General features: G+C 51.9%; 2 protein-coding genes across 5 annotated transcripts in view; both read left to right on the top strand.

Annotated features, from left to right (window-relative positions):
- The window catches only part of ZBTB16 (zinc finger and BTB domain containing 16), a 194,889-nt gene extending 188,984 nt beyond the window's left edge, over positions 1–5,905 (top strand). For both annotated transcript variants that reach the window (XM_032167453.2, XM_032167452.2), the window contains exon 7: positions 989–5,905. In XM_032167453.2, the coding sequence (XP_032023344.1) occupies positions 989–1,218 (230 nt within the window). In that variant the 3' untranslated portion in view covers positions 1,219–5,905. The remainder of the gene's footprint in view (positions 1–988) is intronic.
- A 6,687-nt stretch (positions 5,906–12,592) lies between these two features.
- NNMT (nicotinamide N-methyltransferase) overlaps positions 12,593–14,960 on the top strand; it is a 49,394-nt gene continuing 47,026 nt past the window's right edge. For all 3 annotated transcript variants that reach the window (XM_032167458.2, XM_058446672.1, XM_058446673.1), the window contains exon 1: positions 12,593–13,991. The gene's annotated coding sequence lies outside the window, so the exon portion shown is untranslated. The remainder of the gene's footprint in view (positions 13,992–14,960) is intronic.

Here is a 14,960-nt window from a genome sequence, read left to right on the forward strand (position 1 = left end):
GAAGGCTAGGGTGTGGCTGTGTACTCCCAGGTTCTTTATCCCTCCCATCCCACCCCACCCCCAACTCCAGCCTCAGGAGGGAGGCAGGGTCCGGGGCAAGGTCTTAGTGGTTTTAGCGGGATACGCCGGGAGCCGTGGCTCATGCCTATAATCCCAGGATTTTGGGAGGCCGAGGCAGGCAGATCACTTGAAGTCAGGAGTTCAAGTCCAGCCTGGCCAACATGGTGAAACCGTCTCTACTAAAAATACAAAAATTAGCAAGGCATGGTGGTGGCACCTGTGATCCCAGCTACTTGGGAGGCTGAGGCAGGACAATCACTTGAACCCGGGAGGCAGAGGTTGCAGTGAGCTAAGATTGCACCACTGCATTCCAGCCTGGGCAACAGAGTGAGACTCCTTTCCAAAAAAAATAAAAAATAAAATAAAAAATAAAAAGAGCTTTAACAGGATAGATGTCCCCAGGTGCAGCACATTTGAAGGACTGGGTTCCATCAATTCCGCCCCCCGCCCCCGCCCCACCGCCGCCCCTGTTCCCCACCATCTGTAGCCCTGAAAGGTCTCAATCCACCTGCTCTCTGGATGGAACTGTGGCTTCAAGAGCCATTCCTGAGGACTTTGGGGCCTTTCTCTTTCTAGACACCCATTTTCTTAATTAGAGAGGGAAAAGACTGTGGCCTTGGGAGAGTTAAGAACAGTAAGACAAGGAGCTGGGCAATCCAGTAGTCAACTAGCTACATGTAGCTATTTAAATTAGTTACAATGAAATAAAATTAGAAAACTGTAGAGCTCCAGTCGCACCAGCCTCATTCATAGCCAGGCGTGACTGGTGGCTGCCGTCTCGGGTGGTGCCTTCATTGTCCCAGGAAGTTCTGTTGGAGCAAGCCCAGCTGGAGGAACCCAGCTTCCCTGGCACGCCTGAGGGTGACATGGTGCCCTCACCGCCCTCTGTCTGTCCTCACTTTCTCCTGCCCTGTCCCTCCGCCCTCAGGTGAGAAGCCCTTTGAGTGTAAGCTCTGCCACCAGCGCTCCCGGGACTACTCGGCCATGATTAAGCACCTGAGAACGCACAACGGCGCCTCGCCCTACCAGTGCACCATCTGCACAGAGTACTGCCCCAGCCTCTCCTCCATGCAGAAGCACATGAAGGGCCACAAGCCCGAGGAGATCCCACCCGACTGGAGGATAGAGAAGACGTACCTCTACCTGTGCTACGTGTGAAGGGAGGCCCGCGGCGGGGAGCCAGGAAAGAAGAGTTGGAGCGAGATGAAGGAAGGACTATGACAAATAAAAAAGGAAAAGAAAAAAAAAAAAAAGAGAAGGAAAAGGAAACCTGGTAGCTTTTTGGCCTTGGATTCTCTCTGGGCTCCAGATGACCTGGATGCCAAGCCACTGCCCCTCCTCTGGAGGCCTCCACCCTCATCTCCCGGCTGGAGGTTTGCCTGATTTTCTGGGATGGGGTGGGGTATTTTGTTCACTCAAATGGTGGCACATTTTTCTCCTCCCTTCACCCAGACCTTCCTTTATGTGTCCAGAAATGGAGGCTAGAAAGCAGGTGAGAGGTCCTCTGGTCACAGCCACACGGTCTGTGCCCGCCTTCCTCCACCAGAAGATGCAGGGAGGGAGGAGGGGAGCCAGAAGGGCGCTCCCCTGCTGATGGGGCTGGGCTGGGTCACTAGCTGCTCAAAATGGCAGCTCTAGTTTGCTGGCGGCTGACTGGGGAGGGGAAGGGCTCTGTTTCTCTTCCCACCACTCAGCCCACCTGCTGCTTTCCTCTGCTTTGCCGCATCTGGGTGTCCCCTGGTGGTCTCTGAGAGCCTCGGGACCCCTGCCCCTCCCCCAGCTCTTTGTTTCCAGCCTCCCCTTGACTCCTGTCCTCCAAGTCCCAGGGGAGTCCCAGCCCCTCGGGGACCTGGAGGTGTCTCCATCCTTCTCCGGTTCCCTAGTGGGACAGCTGCCTCTGACTTCAGGGCCCCTCCTACCCTCAGCCTTCTGAGAACACAAAACAAATCCAATACCCCACCCTAGTCCAGCCCCATCGTGAGCAAGATTCCTGCTGCGCTGCTTCCAAAATGGAAAAGCATCACAACTAAATACCTAATATCCTACCAAGCAAACCACAGTCCCTACGTAGCCCTACTTCAGTCCCAGGAGAAGGAATCCATGAACGGGCTGAGGTTCCAAGGGTGGGTTGTGGATGTCTTTCTCTAGAGGGGCCCCACACCTGGAAAAAAGGACACCCAGTCTGTGGGGTGAGGGAAGCTGGGCAAGGGAGAAAGTTGTTGAGTCACACTGGGGACCCCAGATGTAGTGAGCTCAGCAAGAAAAGCCAGGTCCAGAGAGAGTCGCACAGAATTCCTGACTCACAGCGCCCCTCGGTCCACAGTGGAGAGGAGGAGGAGGAGCTGCAGGAGGAGGAGGAGCTGCAGGAGGAGGAGGAGCTGCAGCAGGAGGAGGAGGAGTTGAAAGCGCTTTGGCCTTGTGTTATGTTTTGCTTCTTTTCTGTGTCCCCTGTTAGCACATTGTACTTGAATTACCTCAGTTTTTTGTGACCTCATGAGCTTTTTTAACCTCTGTATCTCTTTATTGGTTGGGGCTTGGAGGAATGGGGAGGGTGTTCTTTTCAGTTTCTTGTGTAAATTAATAGTTGTTTTTATAGACTTCAGCTGGCCAAGACCCTCCCCGTGTCCCTGGAGACCAGCCTCCCAGCTGGCAGAAACTGTGCAGGAGGAGTTGATACTCAGGATCTGAATGTGAGGGCCGGGGAGGGCAAACAACGTGGGTGGGGAAGCGATGTTGCATTGGGGTCTCATGGTCCCCAAAGGGCACTAGGAAGTCACTGCTGGCTCCGCCGGTGCGTGAAGTCACCTGTGGCCACCATCCGTTCCGCCTAAAACACTCTGGAGAGAATCCCACCTTTCTTACAATTTGCTGGGCCATTGAGGTTTGAGGGCCTGTGTTTGGATCCTTGCAACTGTGTGGCCTCACCTCTGTGTGCATTCTCATTGCCAGAATTGGTCTATTTTCACGGCTGGTCTTTGGGGAGGGGGGCGGGATCCAGCCTTTGTTTTGTTGTGTTGGGGTGGGGGTGTTGGTTTTCTAAAAGCTACCTCTTATGTTTGTCCAGTTGTTCTTTTGTTCCTTTCCTGCCTCCCATTCTGCTGCTCTTCCTCCCTCTTTTCCCCAACCTCCCCTGACCCTCCTGAATTTTGGAAAGCACATTTGCAATATTCGTGTTTGCTTTGGGACGGACCCTCCGTTTCATCTCATGCTTTATGTGTAAGAGTTTTTTATTATTATTTTTTTCTTTCCTTTCTCTCTCTGAGAAAGTTGTGGCTGCGTTTTGATCTTAGGTTTTACAAAGTGGTTTAGGGAAGCGGTTTTGGGGAGAAGGATCACGAGGAATGTAGGGAAGCTGGAGGGATGGGTGCTGCTGCGACGACCCCCCTGTCCCTCGGCCCCAGCCCTCCTGCCCTCCCCTTCAATCTCATCCACCAAATCTGAAGGCCTTAAAATTGTGTGTTGGGAGGATGTGAATTGGGAGGACGGTGTCACTAGACTGTTGATTAGGGATGGTAAAGTAGGGAGGATGCGATTTTGCAACTATAATAACGACTTAGTGCTTTGGAAAGGAAAAGAAGTTAAACTTGAAATACGTGACTAGAACAGTTGTCATGTTTATAATGTGAAAAGGGTGAAATCATTTGGGGGAGGGGCCGTCTGTAAGAAATCATTATGCACTATGGCTTCCTCCTCTGGTCTGGGAAGAAGCGGGGACTGGCTGGCCCTCAGGGGATCTGTAAATCCCAGAAAACAGTATTTTTAACAGCAAGATGTCATTCAACATTGGTGGGGAAGGAAGAGAAAAAATCAAACTATTCCATAGAACTAGCTGGCCCCCTCACTCCTTTGCCCTTCCCATTCAGCCTGGGCCCCTCCTCGCTCCATTCATAAAAGTTGAGAGGGTTGAGCTAATCTTTACAAATTGTAATATTTTTGTAGTATCTGTTAGTTCCTTTGTCAGTTCTGCAGAACCTTGCCCTTTCCTTTTGTAATGTGAATAGGAAAAGACAAAAAAAAGTCCACCACCACCAAAATATCCCTTTGTACATGTGTGTGCGTGTGCGCGTGTGCTTTGTGTGTGTGGTTGTGTGTTAAATCATGCAGTATTGTCGTAATCTGGTGTTGCAGCATTGGATGGTACTAAATCAGCACCTGGATGCCCCACCCAACCCCATGGACCCTGCAGACCCCAGTAGGGAGGTAGGGGGAGAGCTCAGGGGAGTGTGGTTTCTGAGGGCTACTGTCTGGGGACACCTCTGAACTTACTGTACCCTCCTCTCCCCATGAAGACACCTGAATAGAGTCTAACATGCCTCTTCTCCAACTTCCCACCCACAACAACAGAACAGTTCTAATGTTGCAAGTCCTAGTGGCCAGGGGCAAGCTAAGAGGCTGTCTGGAGGCTTTATATGTGTCTGGAGTTAAGGGGAGAGGAGGAGGGTAGAGGGGGGTCTTTCCCCAGGTGGGATCTGAATATCTGTCCTCCCCTCTTCTTCATGTCACCTGACTCCTTCGGCCCCCTGGCTGCCTTTAGCTGTGGTACTGCTGACAACCCTGCTTGCTACTGCCTTATCCAGCACAGTGAAAAACTTCTCCAGCCTGGCAAGGCCATGTTGGTTAATAGTCCCTTTCCCATGTCCAGCTCCTCCAAGTATGTCCCTTAATGCATTTGGTGACATTTACACCTCACTCATGTGCTCTTTCCCTATTCACTCCTTCACTCATTCAAAGCATTAAAATCCTATGTATATATAGGATAGACAAATATATAGATATATAGATATATATATATAGCAAGAGATTGATATAAAATAGTAAATATCATTGCTGCTTTGGGCTGCTTTGGAGGAGGAGGCCATGAATATGGGGAAGGCAGATCTGGGGTGCAGGGGTGGGTAGGGAGGCTGGGGGACCCAGTGATTCAGTACAATCCAAGGGATGCAACGCGGGCTTGTTTAATCTTTGTGCCTGAACAGTTTTTCCATGTTGAGAAAAAAAAAGAAAAAAAAAACTGCTGCAATTTTTCACAAGTGTATGGTACCTTTCTGGATGCTATTGGTACAACTGCTGTGGATGGAAGAGGGCCATTGAGCTTACCTCCCTACAGGGGAGAGAGCAGAGGTGGGGCAGCCTTTCGACTCTGTCCATGAGGGGTGGCAGGGTCGGGGTAGTTTTTGGGCCTGTTTCCTGGCAAGCCAAGCTAGGGTGAAAACTGGGGGTGCACCAGGATGTGAGACAGAAGATGAGACTCTGTTCATTCACTTTTCCTAGGCCCATCCTGTGGTCATCTTTCCCCCACCCATCTTACCTCCTCCTTCCTGGAGCCTCTGCTGGCTTGGCTGTAATGGTGGCACTTACCTGGATATTTCAGTGGGAGGGTGAAAAGCGAGACTCACCCTATGCGGTGGGACGGATGGGGAGAGGAAAAAGGCAGAGAGATGGCCAGGAGAGGGGCGCAGGACAAACCAGAGAGGTTGGGTCAGGGGAAAAGGGTGGGGAGAAAGAGGGGTGCAGGCCCTGCAGGCCAGTTAGCCAGCAGCTGCAGCCTCCCCGGGCCTTTGGCATCCCACTTCGCAGACAGGGTACCAGCCTCCTGGTGTGTATCATAGGATTTGTTCACATAGTGTTATGCATGATCTTTGTAAGGTTAAGAAGCCGTGGTGGTGCACCATGACATCCGACCCGTATATATAAAGATAAATATATATATATATATATGTATGTAAATTATAGCACTGAGGGCCCTGCTGCCCTGCTGGACCAAGCAAAACTAAGCCTTTTGGTTTGGGTATTATGTTTTGTTTTGTTATTTGTTTGTTTTTGTGGCTTGTCTTATGTCGTGACAGCACAAGTGCCAGTCGGATTGCTCTGTATTACAGAATAGTGTTTTTATTTCATCAATGTTCTAGTTAATGTCTACCTCAGCACCTCCTCTTAGCCTAATTTTAGGAGGTTGCCCAATTTTGTTTCTTCAATTTTACTGGTTACTTTTTTGTACAAATCAATCTCTTTCTCTCTTTCTCTCCTCCCCACCTCTCACCCTTGCCCTCTCCATCTCCCCCTCTCGCCCTCCCCTCCTCCCTCTGGCTCCCCGTCTCATTTCTGTCGGCTCCATTCTCTCTCCCTCTCTCCTGCCTCCTGCTGCCCCCTCCCCAGCCCACTTCCCCGAGTTGTGCTTGCGGCTTCTTATCTGTTCTAGTTCCGAAGCAGTTTCACTCGAAGTTGTGCAGTCCTGGTTGCAGCTTTCCGCATCTGCCTTCGTTTCGTGTAGATTGACGCGTTTCTTTGTAATTTCAGTGTTTCTGACAAGATTTAAAAAAAAAAAAAAAAAAGGAAAAAAAAGAAAAAATGAATTTACTGCTGCAGGTTTTTTTCTCTCTCCATGTGTCACTAAGTGAAGTTTGTGCCTTCTATAGCAAAGAGAATATTTTTTACATCCTACTAACAGTAGATTTTTTTGTAGTGAACATTTTTTGTATTTTTATTTATAAGTCTCATAAGAAAAATAGCAATGTTCAGTTGTATACCTTGAATCTGCAGTTAGAAGAGAATAAAGTTAATTCAGTTGTCTCTCGCTTGAAGCGTCCCACCTTTTTATTGAAGTACTTGGTTTTTTTTGGTTTTTTTTGTTTTTTGTTTTTGTTTTTGTTTTTTTTTTTTTGCCTTTTCTTGTGTGGGGAACATGGTAGAGGAATTAAGATTTCTGTGTGGGGACTGGGAAAAAGAAAGCTCTGTATTACACATATTTAGACTTATCTATGTGTCACTTTTATGCCACATTTACAAGGGACATATGCACTGAATAACATTTTCCTAATACTTTTTAGTTAAAAAAATGTTAAATACGTTAATATGGTATGATCCTTGGTACAATGTGCTAGTTAGGCACTTGTTCACTTATTCAGCAAGACCACACCGTGTACCAGTTACTGTTGTCGGCACTGGGAATTACAGCTAGGGACAAAACAGACAAACCCTGGCCGCCCTGGGGCTACCATGCTAGCGGGCCGCTGAGTCGGAATCTGTGGCTGTGTTAGGATAACTTGCTCAGGACCGCACGGCTGGCGAGCAGCAGTCAGAACTCCATCCACCTCTCCTGACACCAGGCCAGGTTCCTTTATTCCAGAGCTCCCAAAGCTGGGGTCCCACGTCTTCTTTAGTCTTTAGAGAGACATTTTCAACTGACTCCTTAGCAGCTAAGCAAGCTTCAGAAATTTCTCAACAAGAAGCTTCTACACAATCAAAGGTCCCTGCCTGCATCTGTGGCAGCCAAGAGCTGTTAAGAAAGGAGATTGGAGCAGGTGGCCTTGTGCAGGGGAGGGGATGGGTGGGAGGCGGCCGTGCAAGCTCTGCATTGTCATGGACAGAATAAAGGATTTCCACAACACTCAATGGGTATGATTCCCTCCCTGTCTCATCTCCCTGTGTCTGGGCCAAGCCCTCTTCTCTGGCCCTCTCCCCATTCCTCTGATCGGGGATGGAAGCATCGCCCTGTCTTTAGCTGTAAAACCAAAGCCACCCAATCCTAGACATGGTGCTTCAGCACGTCTGCCTGAGGCCGTCCTCACTGCCTGTCTCTGACCAAAATAACCCCTCTCCTCATCAAGACCCAGGGGACACAGCCATGATTGTCATGCTGGGTCACTCCGGTGTGGTAAACCCACGCCAAGCATCAGGCCTGGCCTCCGGCATCACCAGAACTCGCGGGGAGCCATCACCCCATGCGCCACCGCCACCCACCTGGGGAGCCAAACAAGGCCTGGCCTGCCAGGGGTGGCACTGGGAGGGTTACCATTCAGCCCTGTTCTCCTGGGCCCAAGGCCCGGGTCTGTCTGACCCTGGGGTTGCTGAGTAGAAACCACCTGGAGCTACCCCTACCGCCGGACGATCTTCCCAGGAGGAGGAACAGGTGCAGCCTGGGGGCCTCCAGCCCCTAGAAGTTGCTTCTCTGTCTTTGCTTTCTCCTCTCCCTCTTTGCCGTCTGCTGTGCTTTCTTCATCCCTCCTGCCCCTCATCTTTTTCTTCTCTTCCAGTCTTTTTTCTCTCCTTTCCACTCCTCCCCTCTCTTCCTCATCTGTTGTCTTTTCTCCTTTCTTTTTGCTTTCGTTTCTCTGTCCCACCTTATTTTCCCTCTCCATATATTTCTCATCTGGGAAACCAGTCCTTAATCAAAATTCTGTGTTTTGATTTTGAGCGGTTGCCTCCATTCCCCCAAGCCATCCTGATCCTGGCTTTTCTTGGGCCCCTGCCTATTTCCTCACCCCCACACTCTGCTCCAACTCCCTGACACACACACACACACACACACACACACACACACGCCTCCAACTCCCTGACACACACACACACACACACACACACACACACACACACACACGCCTCCTCGCCCCTCCCCCAGCTCCCCTCCCCTCCCTCAGGCCTCAGCTTTCTCTTGACAGATGGGAGGGCAGTGAGCACTCCCTCTTTAAAACAACATTTAATCGCCGTTTTCTGTTCTTGGACATCAAAGCTGGGGCTTAGGCGCTGTGCTGGGGTCGCGGCGGCGCGGGCGCTGGGGGAGAGGAGGTGAGTGAATAGGGGCTGGGCTGAATGGGCTTTGTGTGACCGCCAGCTCTGCCAGCTTTACATGCTCTTTGACCCAGATATGATCTCATGGAGAGAAAGGGGCCCTGGCCAGGCCAGCCTGAGAATGCTCCCTCCGTGGCCTGACTCAACCCCTCTCCTCCCTGCCCGGGGCAGGCGGCCCCACTGCCGCCCCCTGCCAGCCCTGGCTGCTGGCCGCTGCTGCCCTCTGCCCCAGCCCTGGCAATTGTGGGCAGCGTCCTCCAGAACACACTCGCCAGGAGGGCACATTGCTGGGGTCAGAAGAGGGGACAGGCACCGAGGCAGGGGCTGGGAAGATGCCGCCGCGGGGCTGCAGGGCGTTCTCCAGGGACCTTAAGCGGGAACTCCCCGCATGCCCTGTAGTCTTGGCTGGGTTCAAGGAGGCGCTTGAGTCATGTTGGCCTTAGCAGCTCTCCTCCCAGTGGCTCTGAGGAACTCCTCTCCTGACCAAGGTGGACAGCTGAGGCCCGGTGCCAGCAGAGGTTTTCTGAAGACTCAGGCAAGTTGCAGCCCGCGAGAAGAGGCATCAGGGAAGCCAAGGCCAAGGCCGCCTCCCTCCACTCAGCACGGCCAGGCCTTCCCATGTGGGAGCCCCTCACACCCCTGGCACCAGGAAGGGAGGGGACTGGGGATCTGAAGGTGACTGGCCTCCGTGCCCTGCCTCAGCCCAGAGCCTCTCTCGCTTCCATCCTCTGCTTTGCTTGCTGCCCAGAGTGATTTTCCAAAAATGCAAATAGCATCATGTCGCTCCCTGGTTGAGAGTCCCCGGTGACTCCTCAGTATTCTAAGGATGGAATTCAAACTCCTTAACAAAGTTCCAAGACACCCTCAGTGACAGAGCCCCTGCTCAGCACCCAACTTCGTCTCAAGATCACTCTTCAGCCCCTCAGCCAACCCCTACTCTGCTCCAGCCAATGGGACCACGGGTGTTCTGGGCCACACCGAGCTCCATTCCCCCGTGGGCCTGTGCGTGTGCTGTTTCCTCTTCTGAGAGCTACACAAACACACACACCCCTTCTGTCTGGCTCTCTCAACTTCTCCTTATTCACTCTTCAGCTCAAACCTTCTCTCAGGAAGCCTTCCCTGGACCCCTGAAGCTGAATTAGGCATAGAGTCTCTATAGTACCATTTAGTCACCTGTTTCCTTAACTGTCACCATTACCAGACTGTCAGTTCCTTGAGGTCAGGAATTGTGTGTTGTCTATCTTTGTGTTCCCAGAGCTTCATGCTGCCTGGCACGTGACAGGCACTCGGTAAATCTTTGTTGTATAAATAGATGAAAGAAAGAGAGGGAGAAGGAGGGAAACAGAGAGGTAATTAGCACTCCAGGGCTCATGTTGCAGTTGTCAGAAGCACGTGAAAGCAGGGAAGGAGAAACATCACATGCCCACTCGGGCACCTCCCCAGGACACGTGTACACACACGGCAGAGGCCCGGTGGGGCGCTCCTGCATCCCCACACCTGTGCTCATGTCGATTCATAGACCACCTGACCCGTGTCTGCCACATGCCAGAGGAAGGAGCAGGAGGCAACAGGGCAGTGGCGCTTCATAGTTGGGAGCTGCCTGGGTGTTGCTGGGCAGGATGTGGGGCAGGAGAGGGGCTGGGGGGTTGCATATGTAGACACCTGGTCCTCGGCCCATGGGGGCAGGTCCATCCCCCAGCTCTCTGTGTGGTTTCAGCCCAGCCCCGCCGCCATCCCCACTTCCACTCATGGGCTGGCAGGAGGGCAGGCTCCTCTCCAGGCTGCGTTTTCTGCACCCGGGGGTGCCTCAGTGAAAGTGAACTCGCTCATTTAAACCTGACTCTGCCGCCCTGCAGCCTCCTGCAGCGCTAATTACCCTGTAGTTCTAAACTGATTGCTGTACACTAAGCTTAAGCCCTCCTTTATTTATTTACTGACTACATTAATAGCAAAGCCACGCTGCGTTCAGCCGCTCCCAACTGTACACCGGCTGGCTGCACCCGTTCCCTCATGTCTTCCTAGGGAGGCGGGGTGCAGAGATGCAGCCTGGCACAAGGCCCCCTTACCCACCACCCTGACTGAGTCTCCAGGGCTAGAGAACATGAGAAATCATTGACTTCATCCATACCTACTCCGGGACCCAACGGGGCTCCTCTTATTCTGACTCTGTGACAGAGTGGGAGCACACCACATAACGGCTCACCAAACACAGGGGTCTGCTATTCACAGCACGCTCAGAATGCTGCCGTTCAGCCTTCACCTGTGGGATGAGGTGCTGTGCGCTGGCCTCATTTTACAGATGGGTAAACTGAGGCTGTGACTCCATAGCTGGTAGGCGGTATCTCAGGCATGCTGTCCATCGAGGAGATGGCCGCCCCACTTGTCCCCACCCAGCCAGGTTTGGCAATTTCTGTTGTGTGTTCCCATAACTTCTACCCCTTGCCACGAGAAGGGAAGCCTTTCCCTGTGTGAAACTGAAACTGCTTTTTTGCCCTCAGCTTTTCTGCCTCATTCACCTGCTTGTCCAGAATTTGCTGGCAACTTTGGGAATAGAGCCTTTCCTTCATTCTCAGCCTTCACCAAGCAGGTCTAAGTCAGACCTTCGACGCCAATCCCCACTTCCCGCCAGCACTCACACACCCAGGGCTGTCCGGGGAGAGGAGGCCTGCTCTGTGCTCCCATGTGGTCAAGCCCCACCGGTTCTCCCATTCTGGGGTACGGAAGTGCCCATAAACACTGTCCTTGCCTGCATCTCTGAGTGCCCTCAAATCCCCTGAGGCGGAGCTGGGCTCTGGCCTTGGGGCACAGCAGCTCTCTGAAGCCCAGGTGGGCCCCATCAGGTGCAGCATACGGACCCACGGAACCAAGCATCCAGGCTCTACTCTGATGCCAAATAGCTTGGTGGCTACCGTGCGGTGCACCCCAGAGGAAGAGGGGCAGCTGAGATTTGGCAGAATCTGGGATTCAGTCGAGGGGACCTGGATTTGAGGCCAGCTCTGCTGTGCACCGCGTGACCTTCGCTGCATCTCAAAGGCTCCCGAAGGCCCCACTTCCTCAACCATAAGACTGGGGTCAGCAAATTACCTAGCCCACCCATCCTCAGGACGATTGTGAAGCCGACTAGGGTAACGACGTGACTCAGCTTTCTAAACACCACGATGCTATAAACGTGAGTTATCAATGGGGACAGGCTCTGGCTGGTCTGGAAGGGGAGCTGGGGTCCTGGACATTTATTTCCGGAACAGGAGCCCACGGAGCCGGGACCCAGGAGCCTGGGGTTCTGGAGTGAGTGAGGCTGCTGCCGGCATCTCCGGGACTCTGTCTCCACCTAGTGGGCACTGACTGCAGGTGCTTCTGCTGCTAAGGCCGCCTGGAAAGCGACTGGGGTTGCACATCCCCTTAAAAGCTGCCTTGGGGCCGGGCGCGGTGGCTCACGCCTGTAATCCCAGCACTTTGGGAGGCTGAGGCAGGCGGATCACGAGGTCAGGAGATCGAGACCATCCTGGCTAACACAGTGAAACCCCGTCTCTACTAAAAATACAAAAAAAAATTAGCCGGGCGTGGTGGCGGGTGCCTGTAGTCCCAGCTACTGGGGAGGCTGAGGCAGGAGAATGGCGTGAACTCGGGAGGTGGAGCTTGCAGTGAGCCGAGATCGCGCCACTGCACTCCAGCCTGGGCGACAGAGCGAGACTCTATCTCAAAAAAAAAAAAAAGCTGCCTTTTGTTTCTGCCGGGCACGGTGGCTCACACCTGTAATCCCAGCACTTTGGGAGGCCGAGGCGGGTGGATCACCCGAAGTCGGGAGTTTGAGACCAGCGTGACCAACATGGAGAAACCCCGTCTCTACTAAAAATAAAAATAAAAAAAATTAGCCGGGTGTGGTGGTGCATGCCTGTAATCCCAGCTACTCGGGAGGCTGAGGCGGGAGAATCGCTTGAACCTGGGAGATGGAGGTTGCGGTGAGCCGAGATGGCGCCATTGCACTCCAGCCTGGGCGACAAGAGCGAAACTCCATCTCAAAACAAACAAACAAACAACAAACAGCTGCCTTGGTTCCTTTGGGTCCCCTGCTATCCCAGGTCAGGGTAGGGCTGAATAAGGAGGGAATGTGGTCCAGGTTTGTGCCAGAGAAGAAAGGCTTTAAACTACTCGGGGTTGGGGGGACGGTGTCCCGCTGGGTCTTTCCAGAAATCTTCCTGAGTCAACATTTCTTTCTTGACTTTTCTTCTCTCATCCACCAACTGGCCATATCAAATCCAACTCCTCCCATCCCTAAAACGCTGAATGGGAAGCTGCTGTCAGTCAGTCCTGACCCCAGGGATACGCGAGGCCCCATCTTGCACTGAGGGAAGATCAACCTCAGATGGAATTCAGCTTCTCGAAAGCTTTGTGACTGGGAAAGAAGCAGGCAGGCTTCGAAAGGTTTGCAGAAGGAGCCCAGAGTGCCCCTAGGGCTGGGTCACTGAGACCCTGGGACGTAAGTAAGAGGCTGCAGGGCAATGGGACAAACTCTTACTTCCTGAGGTCCTGAACCTTCCGAAAGCCTAGAAAACCCATAATGGTGGGTCGCTGAAGTCAGCTCCTGCCTTTAAATCCAACTGCCCTTTTTACATTTTATTTTTATTTTTTATCTTCAGCTTTTAAGTTCAGGGGTACATGTGCCGATGTGCAGGTTTGTTCCATAGGCAAACATGCGCCGTGGTGGTTTGCTGTGCAGATCATCCCATCAGCTAGCTGTTAAGCCCAGCATTCGTTAGCTATTATTCCTCAGGCTCTCCCTTTCACCCCCCAACCCAACACAGGCCCCAGTGTGTGTCGTTCCCCTCCAGGTGTCCATGTGTTCTCATTGTTCAGCTCCCACTTGTAAGTGAGAACATGCGGTGTTTGGTTTTCTGTCGAACTGCCCTTTTAATGCAGTGAGTGAGCCTGGTGCCTGTCCTAAACCCTCCACACCCCACTTCCGGCTCTCCAAATCAGTTGACCAGCCAACCCCTGTACTCTGGGCCTACAGATGGATTTGATTGGAAGTGATCTTAGGACGAGCCGTCTTTTCACTCTCCTTGCCTCTGCGCTTCCAGCCATCTCAAATGGATGCAACTAAATGGTTTGGAAAACCCCTCCAACATAAAACTTCTAGGATTCTAGGACTCTAGGACTCTGCTATAGAGCCAACTATAAAGATCTTCAGAGAAACACATACCCCTGGCTCCATATCACCTGTCAGCACTTTTTAAAGCAGCAGCATTTCACTTTGTTTTCCCCTCCACGCCGACCAGTGTGGTCTTCAGCATAGAGTGAGCTTCTAGTGACACGAGCTGGAGGGAAAGAGGAAGTGCATCATGACAGCTCGTCCGATGGACAAGGTAAGGGAAAGATCTTCCCTAATAACTCTCCGTTTGGGAAGGAGGGAGTCACAAATGGCAGGGGAGGTGGGGACACTGGCCCTCACCAGCTCAACTTGAGGAATACTAACCTTACTGTCAGAAATCTGCCGATTACCATTCCTTCACCCCCATCCCAAGCTTGGGTACTTGACCTTTTCCTGAATTCTCCACAGCTGAGACCAGCTGAATTTTTTTCCTGAATTCTCTGGCACAGCTGAGACCAGCCTGGGATATTTAAATTAGATTTCTCTGAAGTCTCAAGGACGGCAAAAGAAAACAAGCACCAATGAAACTGAGTACCCGCCTGTTTCTAAGAGAAAAAAAGTTAATTTTTTACAATTACGATTATTTTCTTTTCTCTTTTCTCCTTTCTCCTGTTCCCTGCTTCCTACTTAGCTCTTTAGAAATGATTATAACCTTTACCTTCCCTTCACCAGACACTCCCTTCTGGGCAAGCTTATCTGACTGTGTGCTTACTTAGCAGCTCCAGAGCCAAACTCTCTCCTACCAGGAGCTTGCGTCGAGAGACAACAGTCAATTATTTACAACCTGAAGCGTGCCCATTACAAAACTCTTTCCCACCTGAAGAGTATCTCAAGATCACGGCCACTTTATAACCTAGCTCTGCCCATGATGGCACCAGCTCAACCACCTGGTAGATAACGCACAAACCACGTAGACCCCACACCTGCTCGCTCCCTCCCCTGTATGCCGTTCAAACCAAGTCCCCCTTTAAAAGTTCCAACTTTCTGCCCAAAAGGGAAGTGCTAGCCTTAAATGCAGAAGCCTGGACTTCCTCCCCTAAGCTATAAACTTTGGAATAAAGTCAGTGTCTTTATACCAGACCTCTTGTTAGTTGAACTCTACAGGTGGCAAGCGACTGAACCTCCATTTTGGTTATACCAAGAATAGCATAACGTTAGGTCATCCGGTTCACAGGCAGCAGCA

This window comes from Hylobates moloch, unplaced genomic scaffold (genome assembly GCF_009828535.3).
Source record: "Hylobates moloch isolate HMO894 unplaced genomic scaffold, HMol_V3 SCAFFOLD_11, whole genome shotgun sequence".
Classification (NCBI taxonomy): Eukaryota; Metazoa; Chordata; class Mammalia; order Primates; family Hylobatidae; genus Hylobates; species Hylobates moloch.